We start from the raw sequence: 17,752 nt of genomic DNA on the forward strand, positions 1-17,752 counted from the left end.
CTACTCTTCCCTCTTTTGCAGTAATGTCTAGGCTTGCCCTGTTCCTCTTTCATTTTTGTTGATGCCTTAAGTTTTAGCTCTCACATTTTTCAGATTCTGTACTGCATTAGTATATAACTCTGAACTTCATATAGAGTGCTTGAAAGTTCTCTTCACAGTTTAGTAAGACAAAACAATCCTTTTCCAGCCCTCACAGCTCCAGGCCCCAATAAGTATGAACAAAAGCAAACAGGGGGGAGGGGAGAGCAAAACTAGGAGAATGTGACTTCATTACCTGAAGCTGTGATTAGACAATTAACCCCAATATGCAAATGGACCAAAACTTATAAAAGTGTGTAAAACTTGTGACCCGTTGTCCATCTTGGGTGTAGCCTCAGCCGAGCTCTTGTACTGCCCAAGGTGTATCCTTGGAAGGCCTTTTTAAATACCTACTTTATTTCTCTTACTCTGTGTAACTTCTGTTCTAGGTACCCTCTCCAGTCATCATTGTCAATAGCTTTCTCATGAATGTTTTCTATACCAGCACCTATTACACATTTATTCCAGCCTCTCCTTGAACCACCTTACCCTGTGAGTAGATAAGTGCACCACTGAGATGGACTTGATTCAATTTTGAGCAATTCAGATGGCCTACAACATAAATCTTCATTTTTCATAGAGTATCTCTCCATAGTGGATAGATACTCTTTCTGGACTCAGATCACCTACTACAGATGCCTGAACATCTCCCCAGTGATGACCTAAGCCGGACAGCCCCACATAATAACATTATGTCTGGCAGTTTTATTCTGGTAACTTAAACACCATGGTAAGAACCAATGAGTAATATGTCCCTTGAAGTACTGTTCAGCATTTCTACACCCAGCTTTTAAGAACTTTCTCCTTCCTCTGAATAACATCTAAAATACTGAGTTTGATGATCAGGCTCCCAATGCAAGGGCTGGGGGGAAATCAGGCTGTTAAAACGCCCAGAAGAGCTGCATACTGGGTGAGGAGCAGTTTCAGGGCTTACTCGCTGCTCAGAAATGTATCAAAAGTTTTTCTTCCCTAGAGAGCAGGCTTTGGAGGCCAAGCAGCAGTAAGGACCACAACACCCCATCAGAGGCAGACACCTCAAACCAAACTGCTACGCAGATTGTCTTTTCAAAGGCGGCCAGAGGAGAGGGCCCACACCCTCCTTTATGTAATAACCCAAAAGATTACATTCCTTTCAGCAGCAGGACAGCTGCAAAGGGAGGTGCCTCCTGGGGTGCTCCCCCAAGAGCTGGGAGCCTAGACATTTCTCCTGTCCAGCCCAGGAGGTTGCACAACCTGACCCTTCCATGTCCCAAAGACCACTTCAAACATGTAAGAGAGCATAAGTCCACTGAATCCTTCCTCCACATACAAAAAATCAAAGCTGACATTTTCTTGCATATAGGGCCAAATCCTGTCAACACATTTTAGCTCACATGCTGAATCAGGCCCCTGAGGGGATAGAGGTGCTGCTCCACCTACTTTCTGGATTTGGGAACGAGGCACCTAATCTATGCAGGTTTGGGCACTTCTGTGCATGCAGAGAACTGTCCCTGCCAGTGCCCAGGGCCTCTAAGGACAAAGAAAGAGATGTGTGATGAATTTTGGGTCCTTCCATATTTAGAAGATTGTTATGGTGGGTTTTGACAGCAGAGTTTTTTAATCTGGCAGCAAAACTTCCACTCTCTGGGACTTAATAAGAAAAAGGCATTTTAAAGGCACACTGCCATCTACTTCAGGGCAGAATTCTCTGCCAGTACTGGATTGGCCACACTCTAGTACACGCTGTTCATAGGTAGACTCCATCATCTCTTTTCTCCAATAATCTCATTGGAATAAAAGCCTAAGGCTGTGATGGAATTTCGTACCTGCAGTTCAGTGGCCTGTTATAAGGCTAATGCCATCCCCTTATGAAAGGCAGTAGAATCCTGCTCCACAAGTGGTGTCACAACAGTGCTACATTACTCACAGCAAAGAGGAGTGGTAGAGGTTGACATTTAATTAGCCAGGACTTTAACAACAATGACAAAAGCTGTTTTAGTAAGTACTGTATAGAAATTAAGCTTGTAAAGGCATTGAGTAATTCTATCCTATCATCATTTTAAAAGCTAAGACAGATAGTAGCAGAATGTACAGTGCCCACTTTCACACCTTTTTGAAGTGATAACTATGTGCTCACTTTGTAGACTCTGAACTATAACTGTTTTCAGTGCAGTGCTACAATATATCATCACAGCAAAGGTAGATATTTAGTAGAGAACAAGGAGAGGGGAAAAAAAAGGCACCATTCTCAGTGTCTAACAGGTCATACCATTGGATGCCACAGTTCGAGACTGATTTTGGAATGTTTTGGATCGAGTTCCATATTGCCCTGAAAAATGGCTGGCTTGGGGTGATAACTCATTCCATGCACCGCTCTGTGACGGATGAAGGCTCGCCTGGGACTCCGCAGGGGGATTCAGGCGCTGGGCCCAGGCTAAGTCTAAATCTTGGGGCTCCTCCTTCAGTTTTTCTCCTTCTTTGCCAACTCGTTGATAGATTCTTCCAGTGCTGTCATTCAGTAATCTTCTCATCCCTGTAATTTGTTTTTTAATTTCCCGGCTTTCATCTCCTAATGAAAACAGAGCCACAGTTATCACTGTAAATTAGCAAAAACAGTAATGGGTAGCAATTAGTGGTTTTAGATGCCAATAAGAGTTGGAGCAAATAAATAAATAAATAACAACAAGAAAGAAAAGGGATGGCTGAGTGGTCGTTGGGATGTACTGGGCTATGCCTTCACACAGCCATGGCTGACAGCTCTCGTGCCTGAAAGACCTGCTGAACTTGGCTTTCTTGATGTTGTTTCTAAGGCTTTGATGAGTAAGATTATCTTTTGCCAGAAGGAAATAATAATAGCTACAGCAGTTTCAAATAAACTGTCCTTTTAAGAGACTGATCCTATTCAGGCATTGACATCAGGGGATATTTTCCCTGAGTAAAACCCGAAGGATCAGACCCTTTATGTATCAGTTTGCTGTATGCTGAAGGACAGATCCTACAAAAAAAAAAACCAAAAAAAAAGGCACAGAAAGCACCACACCACACACATGCAGAACCGCACTGCACCTATTGATTTTAATGCACAGAATCAGTTACACAGAATTTAGTAATACTGGATTATACAGGAATAAATTAAACAGTAGCTAATATGTGTGTAACTGCAGATAGCTGAATGGCTGGATGCCTTAAAAACGTAGATTCTAAAAAAAAATGAACACATATACAAGAAAAATGTGACTGTTCCAAATAAATTCAGGGCATTTAAATAATAAAAGTTACATACTTAATACTCCTGGCACCATTTAAGTATTAATTTTACATATGAAACTGCTGATTGCACAATGAATAGATGTGTTTTGGGCAGATAATAGTTGTTTTGCTCGTTAAAGCACACACTACATTTCATGAGTAATAAGGAAGTGTTCATTGCCGTTTCTGAAGAAAGACGCTTCTGGTTTTCTTACTGGTAATAGAAAAATCAAATATCCTAACCAAATGCCATAAGTAAGATCTAGAAACTGATGAATCAACCTTCCTTTATAGAATACTTAATACAATAATACCTGGTATCCTCTACTCCAGTTATATTTCTGCTTCCCAAAATAAACCTATTTTTGGCAAAGCAACTGTACAAAGGAAACTTTAGAGGAAAAAAAAAAACCTACTCTCCAAAAATCCAAGATGCAAGGTGTGCCGTCTCTGGTTCAACAAGGTACTTGAAAGTGTGATAAATTCCAGGCATGTGAACAATTTTATCAACTCAATAGCACAATTCAGTTACCTAAACTTAGGTGCATGTTTAGGTAGCAGCTAAACCAGACAGCTAAAAGACCAGCAAAACCCCTCCCCAACACAGGCCAAGCTCAATGTGGCTGGGACTGCTGCAAGCCCAGTGTACTGAACACCCAAAAGAGGGAGGTTTTGTTCTAGGAGGAGAATAAGCAGAAGGGGAGAGGAGCTGAACAACGTGCTCCAACCTCTCCTGGATCCCAGCATCTCCTGCTTGATCTGGTGCACCGGTTCCCTGGGCTAGTGCCAGCTGGCTCCAGCCCACCCTGATCCAGTGAGGAGAGTGGGCGGCTTGCAAGAAAGCTTTGAGTCCAAACTTAGAAAAATATTTGCCAACCCTGTATACCAACACTCCAGCACCATTTCCACTCCAGCTAACGCGGCGAGAAAAACCCTCTGCAAGGAAGTTCTGCACTGTAGTTATTTATTTTGTTGGTTTGCCTGCAGATTTATGTGTGCGGGTGTGATTTCATTAACAGTAACAGCACCAATTCCTTTAAAATGACACTTTTTGGCCCCAACCCAACCAGGGATTGACTGTTTGCAGTTCCCAACCTTGAAAGGCTACAGAGTAGCACTGGACTCCAATTACTGAGCTACTCACACCCATACACTGCACACTGCCTTTCTTTTGTACATGGCTGTACCTGCCCCTGTCCCAGCTCCAAATGTTCCCACTACACCACAGCCTGGAGCAATCTCTTCCTGTCGTGCCATTCAACATCACCCTGGGAGTTTTAAGTTGGCAATTTGGATCTGTATTCAATGGCAAAATGTATGTGAGTATCAAACTAGCTTCCCACCCACCTCCTCCTGCTGGGTGCAGGGACTGTGCTATGTGTCTGGTCGGGTGACATGTTGTTAGGAAGATTCAATTTCCATTACCCAATTACATAAAATATTAATGTTAATTGAGCTTATTCAGACTTGATTCTGTTCCCTTGCTCCTTTATATAGATGTCTTCCTATACAGTGACATAAGCACACTTAACTCCAGACAGAAAAGACCACTACATTTATGTTAAAATACACCCTGAACTTGCACCCTACATAAACTTATCTTTTTGATTAGGTAGATCCTTACAGGGAGATTCATCCTTTGTAAGCTTGTTTGCTGGGGTTCAGGTTTTCGGATTATTTTCAGGGATTTTTCTGTTTGTTTTTTCTTTTGTTTTTAAAATATGTCTTCCCATGTGCAAGAAAGCACATTAAAATCCTACAGGCTATAAGCCTGACTTAGTCTTTAGTGTAAGTTTACATCTCTCCTCTCCCAATCATGCCTTTTCCCAGCTTCTAGTTTGTAGCTGACCAGCAACAACAGCATCCTCCCCACAGGAGCGGAGAGCAGATGATGTTACACCATCCGAATCTGCAAATGGGTGCAACACCAGTAACAGATTTAACTTCTTGCTCCCTGGTTATCTCATTTGGCTATTAGCTCTAGAGCCCAAGGACAGTGTTTTGTTTTCAGTTATTTTACTGCTGATAATTTTCACAGATAATAACCATGTAATTTAAAAATTAAAAAAAAAGTAGATGGGGCACAGAGAAAACACAACAACTCAAATTAGTATGTCCTATGGAAGAGCCAGCCTTCTTTTAAATGCTAAATAGAATATTAAAACACTGGAAAAATAGTTTATTACATAGAAATCTGCATTATCTGCGCAAAGCTTTCTAAGATAGATGCTAAGGCCTGAGAAGAGTGGTGCATCCTTCAGCCTCTCTCTATACACATCCCAGAGCTCCTCACCATTGCCAAGGAGATGGGGATGCCTCCAAAGGCTGCCTACAGGATTTGCCATTTGGATACCCCATGTAAATCCCTGAGTTTTATCTGAAACCATTGAGGTTACTTGCAAAACACTAAGACACTTACAAAATGCTACTCAGATTAGTGGCAAGTTAGAGCCCTATTTAGGAACTTGTATATAGAGATGTCAATTGTCATAACAAAAACATAGTAACAATTTTTAATAACTACTGTTATAGTTGTTTCCACCACGATCCCTTACAAACAACCTATTTTTTTCCTATGTGACCTGACCGTAACCTTATAAAACAACAACAACAAAAAAGTGCAAAACAAAGCCTTTTAATAAATGCTACACAACATAAAAAAGTAATTTCCTCAAAATTCATTTCAATCTATTTCCTTACCAAAAGTGTATAGGACATAAAAACTCTCTGCTTCAAAAGCTGCAAGAATGTTTAAAATGGAACAAACGTGAACCAGAAAAGTGTTCCAGGGTGCAGTAGCATCCACGTGCTAAGTGTGCAGCTGTCTGAAGCAACAGGTCTGTAAACAACTCCAGTTAACAACATATTAATGATAATTCATTTATTACACTCTTCGCTCCTATATGCCTGTCCATCTTTTCACTACTATGTTTAGTAAACTCAATATATCACATTGCCTACCAACACCTTGTTATACTTTTCCTGAACAGTTTATCAAATATTATCATAGCACTGCAAACAATTATAAAATTATATGTGACCATATTGATACGTTCAAGCATTAATTTTATCCCAGTATCACAGAAGTGGTAACCATGCCTGTATTAATGAGTTTTAAAGCATACAAATAGGTGAACAGAATTAAAATTGGACAAATGTCTGTATCTGATATTTCCTTCCTTCGACTCACAAAACAAAATAACCATCATGTTCTCTTTGTCCGGTATTTTGCAATTACTTCCTTTATTTTTAACATTCATGTTTCTCATATATTTTGGGAAATATTCATGAGTATACTTTGAAAATACAATTTTTCTATTAATAATAGTTTGGTTTTATGTTTTTTTGGACAGATGAAATGCCTATGGAATTTTTTCCTTTCTTGAACATACAAATAGGGATTTTTCCTGGATCAGGCTGCTCACTGAAGTTACTTTAATCTCAGATTTTCACCTTTGTGACCAAGTAGGCTGAAATTGGTGGAGCTGTTGCAAGGGTAGGAATGGCAGTGACAGACAGCCAGACAAGCACATGTGAGCTGACAACATGAGCCTGGTTTGTATGGAAACAATGCTTCAGACGTGAGAAAAAGTGGAAGTTTAAGCATATGGTGTGAAAGCTCCAGAAAAAATAATAAATAAGTGCAAAAGGTTATATAATTAAGCATATTAAACTGCAATTTATTAGATGCCATTTGAATGCTGCCCTCTCTGGAAGGGGGCCAGCAAAACTCGCCTGCTGTGTTTGAAGACTGTAAAGGGCTGATTCAGAGCAGCTGAAGGAATCAGGAAGCATGTGCACACAGGGCACACGTCTCCACTGCTCAACCAGGCTGAACTCACCAAAACACCTTTTGGAATGCTACACAGTGTTCAGGTACTTCCTTCAGAGACAGTTATTCTGGAAGGAAGCTCAGCATCCCTTCTCAGCAAGAACTATACCCACATCAAATCATAATTTTCAAAAAAATCAAGGTATTTTTTTGTCATCTTGTACCACAAGTTGTCCTGAAACAGAAAGTTGCAGAGGTCAGCATGGGGAAAAATAGAGGATCCTTGTGCATGATTCCTTATCAGAGCAAAGGTCTCCTCAATCACGTGGAATCTTACTGTGATTTCTCTGTGCATAATTGCAATCGGGCATCTGTGTAACTAAACTGATGAGGTAAGCACACATTTCCCAAAAAAGTGATCCCAGGTCTTTGGCAGCATATAAGATTCTACACTGAAGAAAGAACACAGGCAACAACATCCTTGGCAAATTAAAAACCCCAAGTCAGCGGGGAGGGCAGTGGTCATGAATGGTGTCAGAGGGTCACACAAGCAACACGGGTTATGAGCTGGAGAATTTGACTCTGCTAAACTAACATGTGGGGACACCAAAGCTGTCTAAGTTGAGGCATCTTAGCAATGCTCTAAAACATCACCTCAAAGCACTTTCCTATGTTCATGTCACCACACAAAGCACTAAAATTAGATATGCAGGAAAACTAGATCATCCTCAGATCAGACCTCTTACTTACAAAGCAAGCACAGAAAGACACAGCTTGATAACCCTGCCTATCATGAGACAAACAAAGTTATTAAGCCCCACAAACAGTAATGTAAGCAAAGAAATTTGCAGAATCAAACCCAGGATCAGACCCTGAGAGCATTCAGGCTTTTGGGGTTATTTCCCTGGAAACTGGGTTAAACCAGGTGGCCCAGCCACCACTCCCACCACAAACAAAGTCAGTCTTTGGGAGAGTCTGGTGAAAGAGTTTCAAAATACCCAACAGGAGAAGCCACAGAAGCCCAAGTTACACACTTTCATTTCACTCTGTGCCAGCTAAATAACTCGGGAAAGGACAAGTGAGCAATTGTTCAATAAAAGTATATATTAATGGGGTCATATAATTAAAAAAGTAATAATAGATAACGCAACAACTTCCCCCAGTTCTTGGAAATATCCCAGGCCAAGACCATGCTTTAGCCCCAGAGGGAAATACTTTACAAAGTTAGATCATTAGAGAACACAGATATGTAAAATAAACTTTTATGCAGTCTTAATTACAGAAGACACTACTGCAACAACCAGACTTGGGATATAATCTTATTAACAGTAGCACAAGTCTGTGAAGTTACTTGTTAAGTCAACTTTTTCTCTGTGAATAAATTGCAAAGGATATAATTTCTGGGACAGAATAAATTCTTGAAATTAGTGAGTAACTTATGCATTGCTCCCCTGCTCCAAGAACACATTATTTATTTTTACCATGACACAGCGAAGTTATTAATCTGCTGCCTTCCATTTCAACAATGCGAAATGCTGTAAAATGCACAGACACCTGCATTACAGTACATTTCAGTTCCACTTTATATCAGTCATAAACATCTCTGTTTTGGACATCTCTTCAAAACAAATGCTCCAAGCACACTGTGCGTAGCATGCAATTTTATGAAACTATAAAAGTTCTTCACTGTTAATTACACAGACAAATGTCTCATCACACATTTGATTACCAGGATAATATAATTAGTTTTCTGCATTAACCTTTCAAACATAGAGCCTGAATTTCATGTTGAAAGCATTGTAAAAACACTCAGTCTGGAAGTATACTGGTTTTCCACTTTTTTGTGTTGGTAATAAAAATATTAAGACTGAAAAAAAACAATATGGTGTATGCAAAAGATTTTTTTTTTAATAAACAGTGTAAGTTTAATCATTACTGTCCACAAGACACAGGTGTACATAGTCCCTTCAAGGGCTTGTAATACCAAGTCTGGGGTAGCAGCCCTGTGACTTTACTGGAAAAACAGAAGTCAGGTCTGTTTTAAATTTCACCCATGTTTGATGTTTAAGCATTTCACTCTGGGCTGCCTCCTCCTTCTCAGACTGAGCAGTCTGTCCTGGTACCAGATAACTAAGCCCTTTCCTTCAAAACAAAAGACATGCCAGTCCTCATCTACAAAATATAGCCGTGATATTCCACATTCCCTTGGAATCTTGTAAAGACTGTGGTTAGCATGTCCTTCATCTAGAAAGATGTGACTTCTTGTTCATCACATCAGAACAAAGGACTGGGGGAAACGAAAAGCCACCACTTCCCCACTCTCAACACTGCACTACATGAGAAAACTTCCCAAGCTCTATTCAGATAGCAGTTGGACTCGACACCATTGCAGCCATCAGAGATCATATCCAGTACCATGTTCCTTTAATTGCACTGAAGCTTTCTCCAATTTTCAGCCTACATTTACACAAAGCTCTATTGTGCCCATCTATGCTGGTGCAAAAAACATCATCTAGGTTCATCAGGTCTTTCTTGACATCTCATCCTTAATTTATCTGTACGTTAAACAAAGTGGATTCCTCCGATTTACTCATTTACCCTAGCAGCTCCCCTGTCCTCAACAGCAGTTTTGAGTTAACCATGCTCAGCTGTGCAACAGAGGCATTTTTACATCCCATTCTTTGTAAAGCTTCACTCATTTATAGACTGTTACTAACATTTTACCTTCCCTAAAGGTAATAGTTTCAACGCTGTATCATAGCATCCATTCCATACTAAAGGCTGCATCACACTAAGGTTTACAACTGCTGATCTCATGGATCACTTAAACTGGAGAACAAACTTGACTCTAAATCACTAGGTTGGAATAAACATCCTTCAGAGATAAATTTTGGCATAAAGCAGTGAAATCAAGTGAAGCAGCGATTGCACCCTGACTGTACCTGATAAGGAAGATCCTTGATAGGATTCACATTCTTAAAGGTTAAATTCTGACTGACTCTTGAAATAGGTGAACTTGAGGCACTTAAATGCCAGAACACTTTCAGTCACAATGAAAAGCTAGACTTACTAAAAAAGAAAAACCCAAACAAATCTAAGGGCAACACAACCAAGCTAAAATCAAGATCAGTTAGTCTGACTCACAGCACAAATGTCAAAGCACAGACTTCTGCACATTCTTAGAGCACCCTGTCTGATGCCTAATTCTTGCCAAAGCTTTCATGACTTAGAGTTGGAAGAAAAAGCATTTCAAGTAAACCTCTGGTGGAGCTCACTCCATCAGGTTTATCAGACTTCACCAAAAGTGCTTACAGAACATGATATCCAAACACAAAGCACAGCAGTGGCCTTTGCTTCTCCCTGGAAATGGGTGTAGGAAAGAAGTACTTGCTCAAATGGTGAAAGCTGAGAAGGGAATTTAAGGCAGCTCCCACCTCTGTTTTAACACATCCTCTTATTCTCTCCCATTTGCTGCTGACCTCTAGAAGAGGATGTGGCACTATGAATCTAGGAGGCAAAGGCAGTTTGCATGCAGAGTAACTTCAGGTGCCAATTCCCACATTTCAATGCTACTTGCTGGCTCCAGGGGGCAACACACACAACCTACAGAAACCTTAAATCACTCCACAAAAATGTTTAGGCTCCTGGTGCTGAAAAGGAGAGGTAGACATCCCCAAATTTCTTGCTGCAAATGCATCTGCTTCCTCCAAAGCCCAAAGAGAGTGTTCAGAAACTTGCTTTATACAGCTTAAAAAACTGGCCCCTCCTTCTTTGAATTTAGCCTGCCAAATCTTTGCCAAGCGGGGCTTTTATCCAGGTGAGGTCCTGGATGCAACTGGAAGGGGATAGAAGCAGGAAAGGAAGACGCACTCTGCAGCTGAGGAGTTATACAGGATAAAAAGCACACAAGAGAGGTAAAGGTTCACTGATATGCTGTAATACAGATCATGCTGCAGACTCCATATTACTCCTGTATTTTCTTTACATATTTTTAACTGTTGATTTAATTTAATTTTGCCATGCCAGGATTAGCAGGCAAGCTCCAGAGGTGAAAGGACATTACATTGAGACAGCACATTAATCCTCTATCCCACCCAAGGCAGAAGCAAAACCAAACAAATAGCAGCTTCCTGGAAATTGAATTTCTGTTATCCAGATGTCAAAGATGTAATACCCCAATTACACAAACTATTGCCAGTGAAGCATGCCAGGGAATATGCAATGTAAATGGGGTGAGCACAGAGCTGCAAAACTGCAGAGTCAGCATCTGGCTCTCTGAGTGAGTGATAATTAGCACTGTGTGTAGACACTAATAAACATTTATGTCTGAAATTACAACTTTTAGCAGTGTTAATAAAGGATATATTGGCAATTCATAGAATAAAAGGGTCTTGAAAAGAACGTCATATTAAACAATGGCAGGCGCTTTCTGTGCTTGCACAGAGGTTTTTTCCTCCCTAATTGCAAATGGCCACGCAATGTTGCTTGAAAATTAATCAACACAAGCACATACCTAAAAAAACTGGTTGTGTTTCTTTGGTCTCCCCATTAACATCATTGCTGTAGTCAGAGATCTTATATATCTCATGATGGTAATCTGGAATGAAAAACGATAAAAAAAATTAGAATTCAAGTGATCTGGAAAAAATGAACACCGAACACATTGCTACAGTTTTACAACACAATTTATCAATATATCTGCAGTTTATTTCATGTACATCAAATTAACCACAGAAAATGTGCTCTGTATCAGCACCTCCTAAAAAACCTTTGCTCACACTGGAGAGACTCGGCTCAAATATTTCACAGATTTTAGGGAACAGCTATGCCTGCCCTAAATTACTGTGTTCATTTTCACAGCAAATTATCCCACCAGATGCCAATTATCTGGCTTCTTGCTTTACAGAAGGAAAGCAGATTTATAATGAAAACTTTACCTTCCCAGAGACCAAGGCAAACTTTCAAACTTTACCTCAGTAAGGAATCAGCAACGTACACCAGGGCTGTTTTGCTCAGCTGGCTTGACCCATACTGATGTCACTGGCCCCCCCAATTCTGAAGAAAGGAGGATCAGGGACACCTTAGGATATTCACCTATAGAAATTAATGCCTGTGATGACCTGAAGAATTAGCACTGGCATATCATATACTGAGATGCTACAAGATATTAAAAAAAAAATCACCACTGAGTTTCTATTTTAAATAAAAGAATATTTTGCTGTGAAGGTCTCTGTTGTAATGCCAGGCAGGTGTTCACTAAAACCAGAGTTTTGTTTACACAGAGAGAAATAGTAAGTCCAAGTAAAAAAAAAGTATCTAAAGGCAGCTCTCCTGGATGCTATTTCTGACTCTGACACTGGCACGCACTCTGTCCTTGGGCAAATCACTCAAGACTGAACAATATATTCAGTGTCTTGAAAGAGCCACCTCCCCATCTCACTCCTTCCATGCCCTCCCAGTTCCCAGTGCTCTCAGCTACTCCCTCCTTAAACTGGTTTTACGTTTACTTGCCTCACAAAAAGCGAGACAGAGATTAACTCATGAGAGGGACTTCGGGGGGATTCACTTAAAAGGTGTAACACAAGCGGAGGGCGGCATAAGCAGCTCCTTCCACAAGCAGCACACCTGCACCTCTGACCAAACAGCCAGAGAACTGGAAAAGTCTCCTGGAAGTCGCTTTTTTGTTATGTGCTGTTTCTTTGTACAACACGACTGTCAGGAAAGGCACAAGAGGAGGAACAACCTAGTATGTAAACTAAAATCGAGCCTAACACAGCAATTCTATAGAATGAGAAGGGCCTGGAAAGAAAATAAGGGGAAAACAACCACACCACAGAACTGAAGAGGTCAGCGATGAGGTGCTACACAAAGGATTCCTCTGCTTCCCGAGCACACCCAGCCAATGAAATGGGTAAAGGTGAAGTTTGAGATATGACATTGAGGAAGTACAAGCTTCTTTTATGAGACTAAATGGCAGGATTTATGCTCCCTTCCATGATCACTAGCTGTCCTGTTGAGCAGAGGGTATGATGAAGTGGCTTGGTGGGCACCTGATGGCCAGCCACTCAGGGTCTACCTGCCACACTCTGCACCTTCATCCTCTCAAGGACATTCAGGATCTGTGGAAGCAAGTATGTGGAAACTAGGACTTAAAGACTTACAGACTCATGGTCTTTAGATATACAGATTACACACAGTTTCTTCTCCAGCACTTCCCTGTATACGCAGCTGGTCACAATATTCTTCTGGTCTGCAGCTGCTGCCTTAAAGTCACTACGTTTCACCCCAGAGGTGGCTGTGTTTTAGCACAGGAATCGATTTTCTTTTGATTTGATCATTACTGATCATTGGGATAAGGTGCTCAAAGTTATTTTTGGGACAGAATAAGCATTGTATGGGCACACATCAATAGCAGACGGTGTCTTACCAACCAATTCATACAGCATAGCCTTTTCTTTTCAATTTCCTTTTTGTGCCTTGGATGTCACAGTCCAGGCACTGGAAAACTGTATCAATTTCACAACAGTAAACACTAAACTGTGACATTACGGAATAACTCCTGCAAGAGGCAAAGGCCAATTACAAGAGACAACTATTTATACATAATTATCTTTCTAGTCAACTGTGATAGAAAAGAGTATGAGAGTGCAGACTCACATACAAAACCTGATTTTTATCACCTCCATTCTCAAAGTAAAAAGACATAATTTTCTCTCCAGCATATGCTTTTAGTGTAGCTTTGTATTTGGCTTTCTACATCCAAAAAGAGACCACACATAAAATATTATTAATAATGTACCATCATAACTGGATTTACCTATTAAAATAAGGTTAAATAGATTGTCTCATACACTGAGGCATATCTAAACCTGTAAGAAGTGGCAACTGAAACTGGCAAAATAGTCACCTATTTCTGGCAAATACTCTTTTTACAGGCCCATTAGGATGGAAAGAAAAAAGCAAAATTTCAGTTTTGTTTTTCCACATTTTGCTTTCACCACCTCCATGCTCCAGCGCAGTCATGCACTAACTCTGCCTCCAAGTTGGAAGCATGTTCAGTACCAAAACCCCACAAAACAAACCTGTTCTCTGTAAAATTACACCCTTGACAAGTTTGCTAATGGATACAGACCTCCAATGCATTTCAGACACATCTGGCAAGTCCCTGCCCCTCCAGCTTTAACAGGGACCATGTGTGATGCCCCAGACCCCCCTACCACGATACAGCAGTCATTATTTACTATTCCCACCAAGTGAGTTTATTTCCTTCTTTGCATTTCTTCACTTCAAATGTAATTTTGCAGAGCACTCCTCAGACAGCAAGTCTTGACACTCGTGTGTGTGTCCCCCTTTTCACCAGTGTGACATTACACCCAAGCAGTCACCTGCCTTGAACTTGGCATGCAGGACACACACAGCGTTTCATGGAGATATTCCCATCCAATACTTGGGAACACAAAAGGAGAAACGATCTCGAATCAAATCCATCAGTGCAAAAACAACTCATCGGCCGGAGAAGGGATAAATCCCCAACCAAAATAAACCCCTAGGGCTGGAAAGTCCACCTGTGAAAATGCCTACCAGCGGCTGTATCTTTTTCCCCCTTTAATTAAAGAAAACAACAACAAGAAGACTGAAACACAGAGCTGTGCTTCTTGTCCGACATGAATTCAAATATTTCTCCCCTCTCGATCCCTTTTAAAATATCCTCTTTTCCAAAAGCAAACACACCCCGAGCAAACAAGTTACACGCCAGCGGCTTTCCCCTGCCCACGTACAATTAATTACCTGCGTGGATTTTTAATAAAGCGATCTCGATTCAGCTTTTCTTGAAATACACGGATGTACACAGCCGAAGAGAGGAAAAAAATCACCCCAAATACAATAAATCCACAAGAGTTGAATACTAAGGAGATCTGTCGCTGCTCAAGTGTCATTATTTTTTGCTCGCTTCCCGTTTTTACCTTTTCTCCCCCCCCCCCCCGCCCAAGCAGGATTCACCACGAAACACGATCCAACTTTATTTTGTGCAAGGTTCTCTGCTTGAAAAAAAAATAACGCGTCCACCTGAGGTGGTGGTGGTTTTGCAACAACACGTAACACATATGCAAAAAAATAATTAAAAAAAAAAAAAAAGAGGAAACGGGAAGGGGGTGAAAGAAATAAAATTAAAAATAATAAAAAAAAATAGGCGTGCAATGGTTTCGGGGAGTTCAGGCAGAGGATTGCGGAGTTCAATAACAGAGCCGGGAGGGAGCGGCGGCCCGGGGGCGCCGGCGTTTCATAACGCCCCGCTCCCCCCGGGGCAAAAGTCGGGGCTGCCCCCGGCCAGCGAACAAAGCCCGGCCGCCCCCGCCTTACCTTCGTTGACCAGTTTAAAGCTTTGGGATTTCCTGCTCCTCTTCCTCTGGGCGAACTCCATGGTGTGGGCAGGAAGGAGCGGGGCGGACACAGGACCGAGCTCCGTCCCTCCGATCAGCAATACACGCGGGGGTTGGGAGAGACGGCGGCTCCGGCGGCGAATAAAGGGATCCGGGACAAGTTGGCTCCGGTCTCCCCCCCGCTCCCGCCCCGAACTTTGAGGAAAAGCGGGGTGCGGCGGGGGGAGCCCCGCGGGGGCGATGCCGCCGCCTTCCCCCCCGCCGGCTGCGCGGCCGCGGCCCGGCGGCGAAGGGCGGCCCGCAATGGCTTCGCCGCCGGCGCCGGGACCCCGGTGCCACCTGCTGGGGGAAGGAAGGCGGCGGTTCCGCCGGTCGGGAGCCGCCGCCACCCCGGGGCCGGCCCGCCGCCACTCGGCCCCGCCGCGGGTTGAGGGCGAGGGGCTGAGGGGCAGCGCCATTTTGTGTCCCCCTCCCGCCGCGCGCCTCACACACGGGCACCGGCGCTGCCCGCTCGGCACCGCGGTGCTGCCCGCGGCTCCCCTCAGGGGCTGAGCGGGGGGAACTCCTCGTGTTTAGCAGGACCGGGCCAGGGCCGGCGGGGAGGGGGTTGAAGTTGGCGTGCGGAAGTGGATAAACCTCAGGAACTGATGGCAACACCTGTTTGTTGCCGTGCTTTACAGGGATTATCGCAGCGATGTGTCCGCTGGTGTCATGGACCGAGGCCTGGAGAAGAGCGCCGAGCCGCCAGCTGGGCTGAGCTCTGCCAAACCTGGATCGCCTTAGCAAGAGGCAGAGAGTCTCGGCTCTCCAGAGGAGCGAGATTTAGGGCGTCTGGCAACCCTCCCGACGGTCACCGTGAGGTCACTGCAGCCATTCGGCTGGCCCAAACACAGCTGAAATTAGTGCTTTGATTTATTCCCCACTTGACGCCTTCAGCCACGCTTCCAGTTCGCTCGCTGTGCGAAATTCACTGAGGGTGCAGTGTTTTTTTTTTTACAGCCGAGAGTGCTTTTGCCTGTTGCCTGTAGAGAAAGAACCCAGGCGTTTACAGTTATGACTACTGATAACTGCAAACACAGCTCCGATCATCATATTGTGTTTTACATGTAGTCAGACTGTGTTGTGACAAGGAGAAGACTCTGTGATACTTGCACACGCCTACTTGAACAGATACAAATGCAGATCTTGCCTTGGTCTCCTCAGAGTACCCAGGAGAATCCCGTTAGCTCCAGTAATATTGACCGACCCTATCACTTGGAATAATGACATGAAATGAGCAGGAGGGAAGCAAATTGAATACTAACAGTAGTGATTTGTATCCTAACTGTGTGCATGGACATAGTCAGACCTGAATTCTTCGGTGCAAGGTACCATCCAGACACCACACAGAGGGTATACCTGGTTCTGAAAAGAAAAATTGAGAAATAGCCTTAATGGTGAAGCAATATCAGAAAATATGCCTAATGGTAAAATTTATTATATGCTGGAAAATTAAATTCACGAGGGAGGTTATGGAAACCTCACAGATTGGGTAGGGGTGTAATTTTCTATTAAATTGCTAAGTGGAAAATCCCAGAGGCAATCAGTATGCTACTTTTGGAATTTTCCTAAACTTCTCTGTAAGACTTTATGAAAGGAAACTGGGCTAGCGTACTATTTAAAATCCTGCATTATATATTTTTGGGAGGATGCTGAAACAGCAAAGGTAGATGGATGTCATATGCTGTTTGCTGGATTTTGTGGGTCCAATTAATTTCTGGTACAGTGCAATGAAGTTGGGTCTGAAATGCAGCAGCACTGTGCTTAAATTTTTCCTACAAAAAGAGTATTTTATCTTTTCTTTTTTTTCCCCTCTCCAGACAGTCTGCTGATTCCTGTCTGCTAACTAACTTTATTTACAGGACTTACATGCTGAAACTGTTATGTTTGACTCTCATCCTTCCTGGGACAATAGAAGAATTTTTATAAAGCATAAGGCCCTCTTTTACAGTTCAGCTCACATGATGAGCTTTATCCTGCATTTGCCAAAGGAATGTGCTACAAAAATCTTTTCTGTTTTCCTCTGTTACTCAATTTTGTGAAACAATTTGGGGTATAATCTATGAAAATGTGAGGCAGTGTTTTATCAGCTGCTCTCTTACTGGTTTTAGTTCTTCCTTTCCTGTGCTGATATTTTGCTTAAAGGGACACTCATGGTTTTAAATGACATTTCAGTCTGGGCAATGCAGTTTCTAGTAATGTTTTCCAAGAGTTGGCACATCCCCTTTTCCACTGATAATTCTAATTTTCCTTT

General features: G+C 42.3%; 1 protein-coding gene and 1 long non-coding RNA gene across 10 annotated transcripts in view; one reads left to right on the forward strand and one right to left on the reverse strand.

Moving 5' to 3' along the window:
• The window catches only part of BEND7 (BEN domain containing 7), a 47,140-nt gene extending 31,000 nt beyond the window's left edge, over positions 1-16,140 (reverse strand). For 5 of the 9 annotated variants that reach the window (XR_010998914.1, XM_068189507.1, XM_068189506.1 and 2 more), the window contains exons 1-3: positions 15,440-16,140; positions 11,592-11,675; positions 2,327-2,626 (exon numbers count right to left, since the gene is read on the reverse strand). Coding sequence is in view for 8 of the 9 variants with exons in the window: in XM_068189507.1 (XP_068045608.1) it covers positions 2,327-2,626; positions 11,592-11,675; positions 15,440-15,917 (862 nt within the window). In the remaining variant the exon portion in view is untranslated. Of the gene's footprint in view, positions 1-2,326; positions 2,627-11,591; positions 11,676-13,154; positions 13,192-14,467; positions 14,739-14,866; positions 15,036-15,439 lie in introns of those variants that run through there. The other 4 variants (XM_068189513.1, XM_068189512.1, XM_068189514.1 and 1 more) reach the window with 4 other exon arrangements.
• Positions 15,213-16,756, forward strand: LOC137473660 (uncharacterized). Its single transcript, XR_010998915.1, has 2 exons — positions 15,213-15,501; positions 16,140-16,756. It is a non-coding gene; the product is annotated as an uncharacterized lncRNA (long non-coding RNA).
• Positions 16,757-17,752: the final 996 nt, after the last annotated feature.

This window comes from Anomalospiza imberbis, chromosome 5, assembly GCF_031753505.1.
Source record: "Anomalospiza imberbis isolate Cuckoo-Finch-1a 21T00152 chromosome 5, ASM3175350v1, whole genome shotgun sequence".
Taxonomy (NCBI): Eukaryota; Metazoa; Chordata; class Aves; order Passeriformes; family Viduidae; genus Anomalospiza; species Anomalospiza imberbis.